Genomic DNA, 18,416 nt, shown 5'->3' with positions numbered 1-18,416 from the left:
AAGCCTTCAGAATACCCTGTTTCTAGAATGCTTTTAGAAGCATTTCAAGGTATAAAACAGCAGCAGCAACAACTAACTTAAAGTACAGTCCAGTCTTGTGGAACTGATTCAAGGCCAATGAGGAAGGGACCCAAAATGACCATCTTGCTCTCTCTGTATTCCCAAGATCATCACAAAGTTTATGGTACAGAATTTGGGAGCTCCTGTTATAAGTGGGATGAGCTACAATTGTGTTCAAGTCTTGCTTGTAGAGCAAGAATATACTAGAAAGATTTATCTAGCGTCAATATCTAGACAGGGACCTAAGATTCAACGTAATAGTTCCTTTTAAAGAAAAGAATAAGGGAAGTGGCATCAAACTCTGAAAGTGAGTGTGTCCTGGACCTTCCAACCCAGTTAGGTATCGGGAGTTCGGTGTTGTGTTGAAACGCGGATTGGCTGAGAAAGCAGGGCTCACAGTTTTCTATTCAAGTTTTCTGGTGGACAAGCTCGGCCTTTCTTTCAAGGAGTCATGGGGAGTGATCTTGGGAGAAAGCAAAGGGAATGATGACTTAATACGACTGGCCAGTACGTGGCTGCTTTACTCCTTCTCCTCTCCCCTATCACTCCACCTCTTCCTCACTGTTAAGGTACAGCAGCATGTGGAAATAGCCCACTAGATATAATTATAACATATTTTGAAATTTAGCAATGCTCACCAGCTTTCCCTGCATTTTCATCCAATCTACTGGTGAAATTGGTCCTTGAAAGTCACGTCTATGCAATTGAGTGGCCATTCTAGTAAAATAGTACCATCTTCTAAGAGATCTTTGGCTATTACGCAGTAATGCAAGAAAAAAGAAACTCAAAGCCTTCCCAGAGTGCCTCAGAAAAGAACCAGGGACACGCTACCCTTTTAAATGGAAAGAGTAATTTAAATGACAATTTCACAGCCAAAACCAGTTCTGCCTTAAAAAAATGTGTATATGCTTAAAAAAAAGATGTATACAATAAAGACCATTCTAAAATCTTGCTACTTAATTTCTGGTGGTGCTCTGATTTCTATAAACTTTCACTTGCTTTTTAGTAACTGTTTTTACTTAATTTTATTAAAAAATATTATTGAAAAATGTCTTGGGCAATAATTCTGTACTTCCTGACAGGCAACAGCCTATGAAAATCTTGATTCTGATGGACACTAGATGGATTGGAGAAAGTCCTACCAAATGCTCTGCAAATTACCAAAGTATGATGGGAATAGAAAATTGTCTATTCTCCTCTAACACAACTCTTTGGAGTTTAAAGTTATGTTGTATTTCAATAGCAAAATAAAACATAGGCAGCAAAATTTGCCACCACTTAGCAACAATCAAATTAAATCAAGGTATCCTGCATTTATCCTACTGTCAGGCTTTAAATTGTTACTGATCTCATATATGAAGTGCCAGCAAAGCTAAGAAAACAGCTTACCATTATTATTGCAAATTCAGTAACTGTTGAAAGTACAGAATGACATCATAGACAGAACACCTGTAAAGTTTGCTTTGAATCGTTTGTTCAGAGGCTCTTAATGGACTATGACGGATGCAAGTCAGCTGGCCAGCCAGTGAATGCACAGGGATTGGAAGGAGGAAGGAACATGCAGAGAATGGATGCTATTCTATCAGGAATATTCAAGCAGGCAGCTACCATGGTTGGAGGCTGGCCCCAAGAGTCCTTCCCGACTGAGTTTCTAGCATTCTAAAATTCTAAAGAGTACCATTCTTGAAAATATTCTTGAGCTTTACTTTTTTTCTGAGACTGTAGGGAAGTAGGCCAGGACTGGGCTGTCACTATTGCCCAACGATGGTTGAATGCCTTAATGCGTCTGCCTCCTGCTGCCCAGCTGCAGGTATCACCTTGCCCACATGAGCTTTGACAATGAATATCAAAACCTCCACCACAGTGCCCTCAAGTCTGTGTCTTTATAAACTGGAATAGCTTGTGATACATGTAAGCCTCAAGTACTTGTGGTTTCGTGTTTACTTGAGGCTCCTTCCTACTCCAGGGACGTCAAATGTAACAGGAGAGGACTTCTACCTGAGTTCGATTTCTCAGCATGTGTGCACATTCCCTCCCCCCCACCGCTCTCCCAGTAGAAGCTAACTCCCCAGTTAAACTGTTCTGACCCAAATGCTGTTTTGCTTGGTAACTCTAATCATGAAAGTAATCAGCTAGTACTAACCAAAGAACACGAAGAAACAGTTGGGATCAGATTACGTTGGGAAGATTGTGGAGGAAGGAAGGAGAAAAGATGAAGAAGATTGGGACAACTTACTAGGACAATCACTAGAATTGGACAATGGTGAAATTATATTTTGATTAGCACTTTGCAAACAATTTTTCTAAATCTTTAAAAAATGAATTTTCAAATAATCACCAAGTCCCCAACAGGCACAAAACATTCTGAAGAACTGAGCGCAATGTAACCAATGAGATAAAACACCACTGCCAAAAGAAAATTCCTGATATGTGATACATATGCAACATGAGAGCCAAAGGGGCATGCATCTTTCTTATTAAACCACTGACATTCAGTGAGATTCAGCTAGAAAATATTGATCTTCTATCACTTAGAATGCAAAAGGGTGAGCAGTGCACATTATTATGGCCTAAGAAAACACATAATTTTTAGGAAAAATGTATTTATCACTCTTAAGAAATACTATTTAAAATATTAACAGTTTAAAAGGAATATTGGTGTGCAGGGCAGTTAGAAAGCAAGTAAACTATGACATTTAAGCAAGTTAATGTCAACTCCATAGAAATCACAATATCATCAAACTTTCTCCCTGCAGAGAATGCATGAAGAGACGGTACCTCATCTCTTGCTTAAGTTCATACAGTCCCAGAAAGCACGTGAATAAGAAGCACGTGTGTTTGACATATTTACATCCTATGTCATATCTGCTTTAAGAAAAACACTCCTTCAAAACCCTACACTATGAAAACAATTTTCAGGAATTTTTATTTGGTCCATTGATCTAACAAGGCTGAGTTCTCAAATCTTTCACCCCCAAGTTAAAAATTGGAGCAACAAAACAAAACTCCAGCAAGGCATAAATAAGATATTAAAGTGCATATATACAGTCCCAGAAAAGTTTTGATTTGGGACAGCAGAAATTTCTAGTGCAAAAACTGCTTTTGCCAGCAAAGCTCCCTCTCTGGAATCAAAGAGCTACAGTAAAAGTTAAAATTGGAACAGGCTTAAGCAATGCCTCTCTTTAGTCAAGAGTTAGTATATGTGCATGCACCTTGGCCCAACCTATGGTCAATCTTGTAAAAGGGAGAATTTCAGGGGAAAGTTCAGAAATAGTCGGAATTCCCTGATCTGAGGCAGTGCTTTCTCCAGGGGTCCCACGAGCAAGTTCCTTAGATGTGCCATCTGCTGCAAGTGGGGACAAAACCCCCAAAGAACATGTTTTGCAATATGCTTGCAGCTTGTGAAAAGAGTATTCACAAACAGTTACTTTATCTTGGCTTGTCTTGAGTCTGTCAATTCTTCTTTCGAGCCCGACCTTGACTCTACAGACAACATTTTGTGCTTTTGGGTCTGAGCAGAGACTGGGCATTGTCTGTAGGAATTCCCTTGGGTTCTATCACCCTGGCCTTTTGAACATCTGGTTTATCCTTTTTGAAATTCATAATAAAATAGTTTTGCATTTCTCAGTACAATTACTCAGATGAGGGATTATTGTTTTTAATTTTTTTCTTTTCCTTCAAGGATCCAAGTTGAAAGCTCTTAAGAGGACATCCAGGTCACCGAGGTTAGCCGCCTGGAAGAGTTCTGGTTGGTCCATCAGAGAAAGTGCGATTCTGAGGGCAGCCCAGATATTCCCAGAGATGGCAGGATGAGGAACTTGCTGTTGATTCCTGCTCTTTCTTTGCAAACTGAGGGCAGTGAGGAAATTGCTGACCGCTTCTCTAAGAGGGTAGAACAACAGACATTTTAAAATGCAACAAACTTCACAGTTAGCAAACTTAAAAAAAAAAATGCATTAAAATCCTAAATTACCTCTCTGTGGTGTTTTGGATCATCAGATGAACAACTTTCTGATTCTCTCATTATTCTTTAGAGAAAAATCATTGTTAAATATAGAGAAATCAGAAAGTAAAAAGGAAAGCAAATTTTATTTTAGGAATGTCATGTGGGAGAGGAAGAGTAACAGCAAAACCATTGCTAACTCATTAATGCATTCGGTTTTCCCCCATTCCAGGAATGATGTGAAGATTTAATCCATTTGCAGACGTGATTTATATAACTAGAGTTGAAGACGAAGAATCTGGAGCCACTCAGAAACCAAGTGGTCTAACTTTTCCTATTAGTGATAGAAAGATAGGGAACAGCCAGGCCTGAGCTGAGTTTGTTATCAGGGCACCTCGGCTTAACTCCCCGTCATGTCACCTTAGGCAAATTTCTTATCTTCTCCGAGTTTCAGTTTCCCCTACTGTATAATCGGGAGAATAGAAGTCATTTTTAAACCTTGTTGTGAGGTGCAGTTGAATCAATTTATACGAAAGCCCTTATCATTAAGTTAAATCAATAGTTCTCAAAGTGTGATCTGGGGAACTCTGGGGATCAGTGAGGTCAAAATTATTTTTATCATTTTACCTTTTCGCTCTCATTTTCTCACAAGTGTACAATGGAATTCTCCAGTCTCTATATGATGTGTGATATCCCAAGAGACTGAAGGCAGAAGCAGATAATCAGTCTGTCTTCTACTAAGCAAGATATTAAAGAAATTTGCAAAAATAACAAAAGAATGCCACTCTTCTCACTAAACATCTTTTTTGTTTGGAAAAATAATTATTTTTCATAAAATACATAATTTATATTAACCTGTAATTAGTTTATTATTAATTTTAAAAGAATCTTTGAAGCTTTTCTCAGTTTAATTTCTAACATGGTAAAAACTGATAGATAACAGCCCACCTAAACAAAAGCCCTTTGAGGTTCTCAACAGCTGTCAAAAGTGTCACGGGGTCCTGAGAATGCAGTTTGTGAGCCGCTGAGTCAGACGCTGTCCAAAGGCCTTCTAGTTCCTCCAGTTGGGGTACCTGCGGGGTCTGCCCTCTTCAGCACTCCATGTCACCTGAAGTGTGTATTGTGTATCTCACAAACTGGTCTCTGCTAGGAATAATGATGCCACTTTAATTTGTAGCGGCTTCACTCTTCTTAAAAGCTTTTCACAAACTTGATCTCATTTCATACTGCAAGGTGGTCATTCTTAAGCATCTGGTAAGAATCCTTAAAGAAAGTAAGGCTAGATTTCTGATTCCATGTACATGATCCAGGCATTTGCTCATCTATATAGTTTGATCTGCCTGGAAATGAAAGGCAATTGGGAAATGGTTGGGCTGTATGTGACAACCTCGGTAATGGAAGGGCGTGGGTGTTCTAATCACTCCCTCTTCTGGATGTCTTGTAACCAAGCAAGAGAGGAGGATTTATAAACAGATGCACATGGAGAGTCTACTTTAGAATCCCTTTCTAGCTTCCTTGTTACAGGGTGGCAGCTCGAATGCCAACCACTCCATTTCCTCTCATCATCCTAGGCCTGTAAGAACTCTGGGAGAAGGAAGATCTCGGGATCACCTCCTGTGCAGGCTGTTCCTAGCCCCTGAGTGTGTGGCGGTGGTCTCTGAGGGACATGAAGAGTAACAGAAGAATACTGTAAATGGTAGCCTCATCAAGTAACTCGAGGTTTTTCCCACGAAGATGGTCTTCACTTGTTCCCCGACTTGGGAACTCAGAGTCCTTTTGGGGGACTCAGAAGATTGTACATGTATATGTGTGAATAACTTTCAAATGTTTCACATATATATGTATGAATAAGTTTAAATTGTTCGTGTATGTCATGATTAATAAAAAATACATTCATTTAAAAGCATTCTTCATTTTATAGTAGCTTTCCCTCATTATACTACTACTAAACATGTTACTATCAAAGGGGTTGAGATTTCTTTTTTTATTAAAAAGTGGTCCTCACTTTTGAAATGGTTAAGATTCTTTGGTCAAAGTTCTACTCTGGAGCTCCTACTGACAAAGGGGCAGCATTTTAAGCTCTGCAAAGTTTCATGCCAACAGTTTCCTCTCCTAATTTCAATTGTATACAGGCCTAGGGTAGGACTTGCCTTTGACCTGTTATAGAAAACATGAGATGACAAGCAGCAGTGCTATAGCTACATACACAGACACCTGCGGTTCTTTAGGAGAGGTCCCAAGACTTCGGTGGATACAGAAGTATTTGTACCAGCTCCTGGCTTTCTTCTGAGCCACATCTCTATTGAGGGTTGTTATTTCCTAAGCATACACTTACACTTCAAGTTAAACTTATTTTCAGAATTCATTTAAGGTTTATGTCTCCCTTGATGGTCTTTTATCTCAGGAAAAAAAATGCAAGATATTTATCACTTCACAAGATTTCCCACACCCAGCGTGACAATAAAAGACCCACAAAGCTTAGCTGAGATGTTCCAAAGTAGATGATTGATCAAGATGGACAGATATAGCAAATAAGAATACAGAATACACAGTTAAATTTGAATTTCAGATAAACAGTGAATAATTTTCAATACAGTTCTCCCTCCATATTCATAGGGCGTTTGTTCTAAGACCCCCACAGATACCAAAATCTGAGGATTCTCAAGTCCCTTATATAAAATGCCATAGTATTTGCATATAATCTACGGACATCCTTCCGTATACTTTAAATCATCTCTAGATTACTCAATACTTAATATAACGTAAATGCTATGTAAATAGTTGTTATACTGTACTGTTTACATAATAATGACAAGAAAATAAAGTCTGTACATGTTCAGTACAGACACAACTATCATAGGCCTTTTGATCTGCGGTTGGTTGAATCCACAAATACTGAGGGCTGAATGTATAAGTATGTCCCATGCAATATTTGGGAGATATTCTAAAAACATTTGCTGTTTCTCTGGGATTCAAATTTAACCGGGCATTCTATATTTTATCTGGCATCCCTGAAATTGACTTTCTCCTGTACAGGAGATTTTCTGCTTGAGGATTAAAAATTCACATCTCAACAGAGTTGCCCATTGCTACCTGTCACAGACTTTCATGGCCTCCTGCAAATAGTTGCCCTACTGAGTCTTACATCTGTGAATGCCAAGAAAGTATTTTTTTTCCTGAGGAAGATTCGCCCTGAGCTAACATCTGTTGCCAATCTTCCTCTATTTTGTATGTGAGCCGCTGCCACAGCATGGCCACCAGCTAGTGGTGTAGGTTCATGCCCAGAATCCAAACCCAGGCCGCTGAAGCAGATCACGCTGAACTTAACCGCTAGGCCACAGGGGCTGGCCCAAGAAACTATTTTATTGGCCCCTCAAGTATTGTTTTCTACACTAAGAAGTTACAATTAAGAAAAACTCATCCGGAAGCTCTATAAAAGACTCTTTTAATGGAATTCAATATGTCTACACGCACATATGTATCTATTTACATCTCTCCTTGTTCCAAAAAAAGGACCTAACGTGTCTCATAAAATACATGTGCACCACATACCTAGAAAATAAGTGAAAAAAAGGAGTAACGATAAAATCAGGTTAGGGAAATCAGACGAAACCAGGACTGAAGTTAGTGTACAAAGTGGACATCGTCAGGCTCAGACAGCTGGTGTGCAGGGAGGTGGCACAGATTCAACTCTGGCCTTTTGCACAGCTGAGGTACAGAGGACCTCTGTGTCAGCGCATTTCACAATGTCCACAAAATAAAACAAACCAGTTGCTCAGGAGTCACGCAGCTATTCCTGGTTTTGACCTGAGCAAGATCCTCTTAGAGGACAGAGTGTAATCCAGTGACTAATGTTCTTTCTAAGATCCTTTTAGCATAAATGTAGCAACTCGTTTCTAAAGGTTCAATATTTGCCAATGGCACAAGGCTCTAATGCATTTCAGAGGCAGCAATTCTTCAAATGTCAAAAGAATGTGATCCAGTTATGTAGCTCTCTGATGACTTATCTAAATAATAATTATAATAAGGATACTGATGATGATGGCAATGATAATAATCATAACAATAATGCCTACTAGGTATTGAACATCTGCTCTGTGCTAGGCAATTACATTTAATCTGCACAAGAATCCTGCAAGATGGATATTATTACCTCTTTTTTTTTTAAGCAGGTGAAGAAATTGAGGCTCCAAGTTATGTGCCCAGAGTCATAAAACCAGGAAATGGCAGAACGGTGACTTGAACCCAAGCTTGTCTGATTCTAAAAGCCTGTTTCTTTTTGAGTTATGAGAAAGGGTTTACATTTTTTGTGGGGTTTAAAACTAACATTTAGTTCTCTTTTTTCCAGTTATGAAAATAATACCTGTTTATTTAGAAAATGGAAAAAGAAAAAAATCACCCAAACTTTCATTACCCCAAAGAAATAAAGGTCATTTATGGTCCCTGTTGATGCGGAAAAGATAGAGAGGATATAGACCAGAATGATAATGAAGAATCATGAGAGAAGGAGAAAGACATTTCAAACTATAAACCCATCATTTTAAAATTATGTTTAGAAAACCTGGATTCTTGGCTCTGCTTTGCCAAAAGCATTTTTGGCATTTTCTGGGTCCTCCAGCCCCTCCCCTTAAGGTTCTTTTTCCCTTAGCTGGAAGATGAAAGGTTGGACTGTTCATGTTTCTCAAAGAGTTGCCTTTAGGGGTGTTAAAAACCCTGATAATTTCTCCCAATCCAAGTCGACTGAATCAAAATCTCTGGGGGAGGGGCCTGGGAATCTACATTTCTCAAGATGCCCATATGATTGCTGCTTTCTTTTTTTTTTTTTTAAGATTTTATTTATTCATTTTTTTCCCCCCAAAGCCCCAGTAGATAGTTGTATGTCATAGGTTCACATCCTTCTAGTTGCTGTACGTGGGACTGGGCCTCGGGTTGGACGGAGAAGTGATGCCTTGGGGCGTGCCCGGGATCCGAACCCCGGGCCGCCAGCATCAGAGCACGCACACTTAACCGCTAAGCCACGGAGCCGGCCCTGATTGCTGCTTTCTAAAGACTGAGAAACACTGAAGAAAACTGTTCCTCCTTCAAGAGGCCTCAAGATCTGCAAGTTCCAAGTTTACCCTTAACAGGAGGAGGAAGACTACTCCTACAAAAGGAGATAGTTTTATTGGGAAACAACCTCTCAGCCCTGAGCATGACTCTTGGCTCTCGGCCTGCTGCCATACCTCACCTGTAGGCGCCCAGGTTGATGCAGCTTATTCCCAGATTGTATCTGGATCGGATGAAGCCTGGCTGAATCTCCAGTGCTCGCGTGTAGGCCTCCACTGCTTCCTCGCTGCGGTCTCCATTCGCCAAGGTCGCCCCGAGACGGTTCCACAATGAATAGTCCTGATGACAAAATTAGAGCTCTCTAACAATCAGCAGAGCCACAATGACAGAGTATTCCTATATCCCCTGCAGAAGAAGGATGATGGCTAAAAATTTATCCAGTGCTCACGGATGAGGACTGTGACGTGGTGCATTACTCAAAAATCTTTATGGACAACTTTGTAAAATGACTTTCATTCATCACAGAGCAGCTACCATTTGATGCTGTCAGGCAATTCCTGTTTCTATTTTAGGGACTTTAAGCATTAACAGCCACAGTAGCATATCATTAGAACTGATCACTTTAAACCACTGGATGCAGAAAAATAAAGTGTAGCAGAAATGTACAAAGTATAGCTTGTGAAAACTTATTTTTAACAGAGAACCTCATGGTTTCTTGCTGTGCGCTTACCTCTGGCCGAACAGTTAAGGCAGCATTAAATGCATCTATTGCTCTGTTAAATTCTCCGCTCAGGTGGAACAGTACTCCGAGACCTGTCTGCAGGTCTGGGTCGATCATATCTCCATTTTGGTGGGCAGCTTCCAGATACAATTCCTTTACTCCTTCCAGAACAGAACTACAAGGGAAAAAAATTAGATTTGTAATCCAAATAGTCTGAACATGACTGATGTTACTATTATGTTCTCTGTTCCAAGAGAACATTACAGACTAGAAAAATCTTGCTTAAAATATCTTAGCTTAATGAAAGGACTATTAATACCGCATGTTAAAAAATACCTGCTGATTTTCATGAGATATTTTGTCGCACACAGATGCAGACTGTGCTAAGTAAGGTTTCACAAGCAGAGTTCCACTGACCCTGAGTGCCAATGTCAAAAACCCCAGGGCTAAGTTTCCCAAGGCCTCAGTAAGAAAGAATTTAAAATCATGATTTATTGCTGATAGAAACAAAATTCCCAGAAGAAAGGACTTCCATTTTTCCCCAGACCTAATTCTCAGGCGTTATAAAACTTGCCACATTGGTACTTAATTACAATTTATTTCAGGTTAATTATATGTGCAAAGCATTTGGCTTCAAAATATGGTACTCAGATAAATGTCTGGGAGTGCCCACAATGTAGACCACATGTCCAAAGATTGGCTCTGATCTCAGCATCAATCTTTTTAATCAGTGTTGCTCTTCTAGCAGACTGCTGTCCTATAAACCATTCTGGGATGGGTGGTGGTGGGGACCTGAGGCTCATTAATTCCCTTAAGGTGATGAATTGTGTCTATGGGTGTAATTTAAGGAGAAGGATACCTATCAACTGGAGATTTAGACATTCGCCGGCTGAGGCCTGGAGATCCTTTCTTGCTCTTCACAAGGTATTTGTACTTTGGATTTTGCTTAATCCAATTCTTTAGAGCTTCACAGGCATCCTGCTGATGGCCCGTGTTAGTGTAACTCACAGCCAGAGCCATCAAAGCTTTCAAGTTGTTGGGCTGCAATTCTAAGCACCTGAAAAAAGGCAAAAAAAAAAAAAAAAAGAGGCAATTTCAGATTCTTTTGGAACCAGAGTCTGAACAGTTCTCTAGAAAATTCGAAATCTTTATTAACTAAATGGTGCAAAAACGTTGCTAAGTTTATGTTAAGTCCCTGGAAAATACACGAAAATTGGGACCTACGCATATTTTTAAGAAAGTTAAAACTCATCCTATGAGTGCTAGGTTTGGTAATTTTAATAAATGGTTTTAAAACTATAGAATGTGGCTAATCCTTGCACATAATTTATTAGTAGTTAGTTTATCTAATGAAAAGCAGGGGATATCATTATTTTAACACTGCTCTACTATCAATATATTAAATATACCTTATCTGTAAAGCAAACTGACTTGAACTAAATTTGAACATCCAAAGATAAAAGATTGTACAGTGTTTGTAAAGGAGAGGGAAATTCCTGTGTTTGCAGACTACTGATATGGGTTTATAGGAGGCACAGGCTACAGCTGCTCCCCTCATGCTATTCCACTGGTCTCCAGCAAGGGCTTTTCAAACTTCAATGTACGTGAGAATCATCTGGGGATCTGGTAAAATGCAGATTCTCATATGGTAGGCCCAGGTGGGCCCGAGGCTGTGCAGGTCTGATGAGCTCCCAGGTGGTGATGATGCTGGCAGTGCCTGGATAAGACTTTGAGCAGGAAGACCTAGTTAGTACCTATATCAGTGCTTTAGGAAGAGATTCTATTTATTTATTTATTTACCTATTTATTTATAAGAAAGAGTAGGGCAAGTGGAAGTTTATTTGGTAGGGGCTATTTTTCTAGGGTTTAAATAGGGGCTCTAATCAAATAAGATGTGGTGCTACACCCACCCAAAGTAATCTAGACCTTTTGTCAGGGGCTCAGAAGTTAGACTTTGAGGTTGCTGAAACTATCTCAGGAGATTCTTCATAGACACAAAGAGCTAAAATTACATTGGAATTATTTTGAGTATGTTTTTTCCTGTAGAAAAGTCAGATGCTGCAGAAGGCTAGAAAGTTAAAAGGAACTATTTATTGAATGAGTCTATTTTATGACTGCTCTTGTCACACTCTTTCATGCTAATGAAGGTCAATTGATTTGTAGATGGCAAAACATTGCGATTTAGGAACATTATTTCCTCATGAGTTCCTGTTTTCCAGAGCTAAGTGTAAGTAATAAGTGGCATCTCAGCACTGATCCTGGCACAATTCTTTACAATGTACTTAAGGGTCAAAAGACCAGTGTCCACCAGGCCCGTGGTTTTGCACTTAGCTGCATCTACCTCTGGAGGGCGACAATAGCTGCTTGTTCGTTTTCGTTCTCCGCCTGGGTGATCCCGAGGAACTGCCATGCCTATGAAAAACAACTGATGTCAGCATTGCAAGAGGAAGCGGAATCACTCATGTGCTTTAGTTGGTTGCTCACCTGTGACAGATCCCTCTATGCAGAGCAACCTGTCTCAGAAGTGAAAGTCTTGTTAAAGGGAAAAATATCACATGCATTCTTCGTTCAAACTCTTGTGACACCTGGGTCAAGATCCCCTGTCATTATTTACAAACTCTCAGTATTTATTCTCTCATGCGACCCATGGAAACCTCTCAGTTTCTGAGATTTCATGGTATTAAGGATCTTCAAACCAAAAGATAAACATAAAATTAAGCAATTGTGAGGAAAAGAGGTAGAAAAATAACCCAGAAATGTAGCTAAGTAGTCTAAAGTTTATAATAAGGAAACTCAAGATGTACAAAATGAAATTAGCTTGTGTAAATGAAAGTCAAGCAGTTATTACAAGAGGTAACAGGAAATTTAGGAACTAGGGAAAACAAAACAAAAACAAAGCTCCTACAATGTGCTCACCGCTCTAATATAATCATTGTTAAAATGCATGAAACACATATAAATGCAATGTAATGTATATATATTATTTTACAGCCTACACTTACACTTTATATTGTATCATAAGTACTTTTTCATGTTTTTACAAAATCCCCCTACTTATAATTTTTAATTTAAATTTTGTTGAATGGATATCTCATTATTTACTCAACCAATTCCCTTATTGCTCTAAGGCTGTTTCCAAGGCTTTGCTATTGTCAATAATGTGAAGAATATCTTCAAGAAGATGACATTTTTCATATCTAGAATGAAAGTTTATAGTATAACAAATTTCTATTTGTATACTTATAAGAATAATAATTCTCACACCATTACAAGAGCAATATACATCAACAAAACCTCTCATTGTCCTCAGATTTGCTGGGGATGGGGCTGTATCAGAGTCCTAGGGATTTAAAAAGGTATGGGAAATGTATAACTCTCCCACCTTTGAGAATGAATGCTATGGACATTTTAAAACAAAACTGTATGAAAACACATAGAGTCATCTCAAAGTGCTGTAAAAAAATAAAGTGCTATATTGGCTTTTCCCCTCATGGGTTATTATTACACATACCATATAAACTCATAAAAAATACTGATTATTTTCCCCTAGAGTATCAAGGATTCTTTTTAATCTTTCAAATGTACATTTGGCAGCCTCTATTTTGATTTCACCTTCCACACACCTTAGAATGCTTCTTAAGAAAAGATAGATGAAACAATCTTTCTCTGGGGGCTTCTTCCTAGCCTTTGGGTGTGCTGTCATTTTCACTGTCCCCATATCTTAGCCTTGGGGTCGCCAGAGATTCAGAAGCCCTGGGTCTTTGTCTAGGATCCATTAGTTGCTAAGTGTCCTAATTTTCTCATTTATGAATCTGGAATAATAATGTATACTTTTTTTTTTTTTTTACCTCTGCTGGCTGTTATGTCAAATGATATAATATACATGAAAACACAGAGCATTTAGAAATGTAAGATGACAATACTATTTTTTGGAGGGTGGCCTGTAGTTTTCTATTAATGCAATGACTTTCTCTTCTACAAGATTCATGTATCTTTTTAAAAATTCCAGTATTTGGTTCAGAATTCCAGCTCTCAGTTCAATCTCATTCACTGTCAAGGTTTTGACTAACAGGATACCAGGGGCTTTAACTAGTGATAAGTTTATTTGTTCTTTCTATACAAACTAAGTACAACCAATAATAATAATGAAGGTTAAATATTGATGTGCCAGGCACTGAACTGAGCACTGTATTTGTACGAATTCAATCAATCTTCACAACACCCAATGAAATAGTTATTATAATCGTGATTTCCATTTTACATGTGAGGGAACTGAAGCTTAGAGGGTTGAAATGACTTGTCCTAGATCACAAGGGCCTTGGCTGACCAGCGGTAGAGCAGGGATTTGAACCTACACAGTTAGGACAGCAGAGTCTAGAAGCTTAACCACTGTTATGTACTGCCTTCTCAGCACTGTATACATCCAACCCTAAAATTCCTACAAATTACTCTGGGAATATCCCTTACAAGATGTTTCCTGAAAATTACTCACAAACTAAAAAAGAAGCCTTTATACCTGCCACTATCTTATTACAGGCCTTCGCAAGTTTGGAAACGTAACGTACACCAAGATAGGGTGGCAGAAGCCACTTTGGTGGTCTCTCAGCCTCTGTCTCCAATCACCCTCCACATCTCGGAGAAAGGGGTTTTTCTAACATGCAAATCAGATCGAGTCTCTCTTCCTAGTGGTTCCCCATGGCTTTCAGGATAAAGGTCAAGCTCTTGCCTACCTCTTCCTGCCTCCTCTCCTATGTTCTCTCCTCCTCTCTCCCCACCAACCTGGTTTCATGCCCGTCTGCCCACCCAGGAACCAATTCCTCTTAATAACAACTGGACTCTCCTGCTGTCTTTAGTTAATCCTCTCTCCTTCAAAACAGGGCTTTGGATTCACTAGGAGGGGAAGGCTGGGTTGGGAGCCCTGCTCTCTGCTCTCCTAACATCCTGTGCATTATCTGACATTACTTTTATTACAGTGCAGTGATTTATTTACTTGCCTCTCCAGATAGACCACAAATGTGTCTTTTCAACTGTTTTATCTTTCCAGCTCTTCAATATTTTAAGCTAGTGCTTGGCACGATTCTTGGGACATAGTTAATGTGCTCTACAAATGTTGAGTGAGTCAAGGAAGGGTAAGATATGTCGTAGCTGTAGATCCAGACGACACTGTACACTGCCCCCTGAACACTGCTGAGCTTCCAGGTTGGCGATTTTGGTTTGTCATTTCCTGTGGCCACCCTTTCTTTGTGGGCACCACAGATACTGCAGATTTGGTTAGAAAACAGGTACCTGTTTGTAACTTTCAAATGTCAGACTAAGCCAGGTTAACTCCTTGGGGAACCTTTACTTGATGAAAATGCAACCCAGCAGAGAGAGCTCTGTCACCCTCTGTCCCTCATTAGCACATGCAACCACTTTTTGAGCCTGGCAGGATGAAGGGGAAATGATACCTCTGCATCTCCGGGGTCCTGAAGAATCGCTGCCTCCATGAACAGGATGGTGACTGGCAGGTCCCCTTCCTTCAGCCTTTTTAAACCTTCTTCAAATGCTCCAGGCCAGTCCTTGAAGGGGTTTTCAGTGTGGAAGTAATAGCCCTACAACACAGAGAAGGGCCAAGACAAGATTCATGGACTTATCTCTTCATTCTTCCATTCAATAAGTTCTTTTTGAATTTTAATTCATTTATTTAAATTGTTTAATTAACTTAATTTCAATTAAATTTTAATTACTGTTTTTTCCTTATTATGAATGTACTACATTTTCATTGTATAAATTTTAGATAATGTTATTTTGTTATCAAATAATATAAAAAGAAACAAAAAGTTACCCATAACGCTGCAACCTAAATATGATCTCTGCTGATATTTTGGAGTTTGTTTTCCTTCTGATATTTCTTTTGTTCTTTTTGTTTTAACCATTTCCCCCCAAGATTTTAAAAATACTGACTTTTTGTGGCCGGCCCGGTGGCGCAAGTGGTTAAGTGCGCGTGCTCCGCTGCGGCGGCCCGGGGTTCGCCGGTTCGGATCCTGGGCACGCACCGATGCACCGCTTGTCAAGCCATGCTGTGGCCGCGTCCCACATAAAGTGGAGGAAGATGGGCACGGATGTTAGCCCAAAGCCAGTCTTCCTCAGCAAAAAGAGGAGGATTGGCAGATGTTAGCTCAGGGCCGATCTTCCTCACAAAACAACAACAACAACAACAACAACACTGACTTTTTGGACATATTTTTGCTAAGTGCTGCCACCCACCCCCTGAAATATTGATACCATGTACTGTACATCTGTTTTTGTTCTGTGGCCCTCTGGAGGGCTATAAACCATGTAATATTTAAGATTTTTTTCACCCTCCCATTCCTCAAACCAGTTTTTGCCTCATTGGTGGCTACACTGTCCCATTGAGAATGCATGTTTTAAAGTTATAGGTCTTTTATGGGAAAAATTTAAACAATATAGAATGTACAAATAATCTTCTATTATTTTTTTATGAGTATACAAATTAAACAAATAAGCTCATACTATACATGCAGTTTTATAGCTTGAGCCCCACTTAGTTTTAGTTATTAAGATTATTGATATTATACTAAAATTTATTTAATCAATCCTCTATTGATGGACATTCAGGTTACCTTCAATTTTTTTGTGATCATAAGTAAGCTACAGTGAAAGCCTCAAGCTCAAATCTTTGTCTGCTTTGATTATTACCTTAGGACAGACTTCTAGAGGGATTTATTAGGCTAAAGGCTATGAACTATTTTGAGGCCCTTGATATGTGTAGCTGAATTGTTTTTGAGAAAGTGTGTCCCAGCTTAAACTCTCATCAGAATTATCTGAGAGACGTTATTTTTGCAACCTTACTAGCATAGATTATCATAAGATCCTTCTAATTTGATGGATACAAATAAGCTAGTCTGTTGATGACGTTACTAAGGTTTCAAAATAGATCAAATGGAGACCTTCATCCTCCACAGGTGCTTCGAGAGACAAAACCCTTTATCAAAAGCCACAGGGTGTGACCAGCCTCTGTAGTGGTGTTATGGATGTGGGATCTCGGGATTGAGGAGCTCAGGGCCCCAGCCATGCCTCAGGTGCATGGATTACAACCCAGAGTCTGACGATCTACATCAATGTTCTCTCTTCTTGCTTAGTTTTTATAACTTTGTGGAAAAGACAGTTATTTTTAATGAGATAGTTGTTCTGATTTATGAGATTGCCTGGCCTACTGTGGGACAGAGAATATTGAGAAGAGGAAGACATTTTAATGACTATGTGGATTGCAAATCTCCTAAGATCAGAGGCTATTAATCATCATTTCTCCAGTATCTAGTGCAGAGTAGGCACTCAATAAATATTTGTTGGATTGAATTAAATATCATGGAAGTTATCCAGAACCGAATATTATTGAGACTTCCTCCATCACAACAAGATCCATAATGTAAACATAGATATATATATTTTTTCTCTCCTGTGTAAGAAAATTCCACATCTCTTTCAAGTCATTTAAACTTATTTCTCAAGTGTTTTTTTTTTTTTTCTAAGTGTTTTCAAAAGCGTAAATCCTATGGCAACTGGGACTTCACGGGTAATTTGGCTGATTGTTCACTGTACTCACACGTTTGCCGGGGCTCCTATCGGGGACTATCTCTGAGGAATCCTCTTGGGACTTGACCTGGCTGTGTGAAGGGTATCTTTTCCACCGAGTTTCTCTGGTAGCTGTGTAATGACCACCTATGAAATACAGTCCTAAGCCCTACTTCACTGATCTTGTTGCATATCGACATGGCTCATGCGACTGACGGATGAAAAGCATTATGGGATTAGCCCAGTTCTTGTTCCAATGTCAGTTAGTTCAGTAACTGGCCAGCAGTCAGGATCCAAACTCTCGTTGGCTGCCAAACTGTCTGTCTTAACATTGATGAAAATAAGGATGTTTCATTCCAGCTCTGCCGCCTTCACACACTGGAAGATTATATTATTTTTATCTACTAGAATTTCTTCTAGGTCAGATTGACATTAAATTGTCTCTTTAACTATTGGATGTTTTCACAAAATAGTTATCAACTAATTTATAAAAATATGATCCAAAGAGGCTGAGAAAACTGGTCAGCATATATAAGAAGAGAACTGGTCACCTTCTCGCTAGCTGAGATTGTAACTTGGTTCTGGGCTTCTTGGTTGTCGGATATCCAGTTCCTCCGCGCCATTTCTTCCCATTCTGCTTGCATCTTATCCCAAAACTCTGTATCTGACTAGGAGACAGAAGAAATGAAGAGAGATGGATTTAAGAACATGCTATATCATCTGGTTTATTTCCACAGAGACAGTTTTCCTCATAGATCAAGATGAGTTCTGAGAAGGAATAAAATGTTTAAACTGTCCACATTCAATGACACTCATGGTTGAAGAGTTTCTAGAGGGTACTCAGTGGTCAAAGTGTTGAAATGGATTAGTTGTGATTTTCTCTGGCAGGAAAATAGCTACCATCCGAATGACCAGGATCATGTATACCAAATTCAGCTAAAAATCCATTACATGAACAGTTTCAAATGGGAGTACCAGGCACACATTTTGGGAAGGACAGCCTTTCCTAGAGTTGCTCCTAGGATATGAGGAATTAGAGCCACAGCTTTGGGTCTGGCTGCGCAGTGGCTT

At 39.3% G+C, this 18,416-nt stretch overlaps 1 protein-coding gene across 1 annotated transcript in view; it reads right to left on the bottom strand.

Moving 5' to 3' along the window:
• Positions 1-2,714: 2,714 nt before the first annotated feature.
• Positions 2,715-18,416, bottom strand: part of PEX5L (peroxisomal biogenesis factor 5 like) — a 92,640-nt gene continuing 76,938 nt past the window's right edge. Inside the window, exons 7-13 of the mRNA XM_058556294.1 lie at positions 17,897-18,013; positions 15,218-15,361; positions 12,112-12,182; positions 10,630-10,827; positions 9,780-9,945; positions 9,231-9,388; positions 2,715-3,942 (exon numbers count right to left, since the gene is read on the bottom strand). Of these exons, the coding sequence (XP_058412277.1) occupies positions 3,738-3,942; positions 9,231-9,388; positions 9,780-9,945; positions 10,630-10,827; positions 12,112-12,182; positions 15,218-15,361; positions 17,897-18,013 (1,059 nt within the window). The 3' untranslated portion in view covers positions 2,715-3,737. The remainder of the gene's footprint in view (positions 3,943-9,230; positions 9,389-9,779; positions 9,946-10,629; positions 10,828-12,111; positions 12,183-15,217; positions 15,362-17,896; positions 18,014-18,416) is intronic.

The sequence above is a fragment of the Diceros bicornis genome, chromosome 15 (assembly GCF_020826845.1).
Source record: "Diceros bicornis minor isolate mBicDic1 chromosome 15, mDicBic1.mat.cur, whole genome shotgun sequence".
Lineage (NCBI taxonomy): Eukaryota > Metazoa > Chordata > Mammalia > Perissodactyla > Rhinocerotidae > Diceros > Diceros bicornis.
This window is presented reverse-complemented; position numbering and strand designations above follow the sequence as displayed.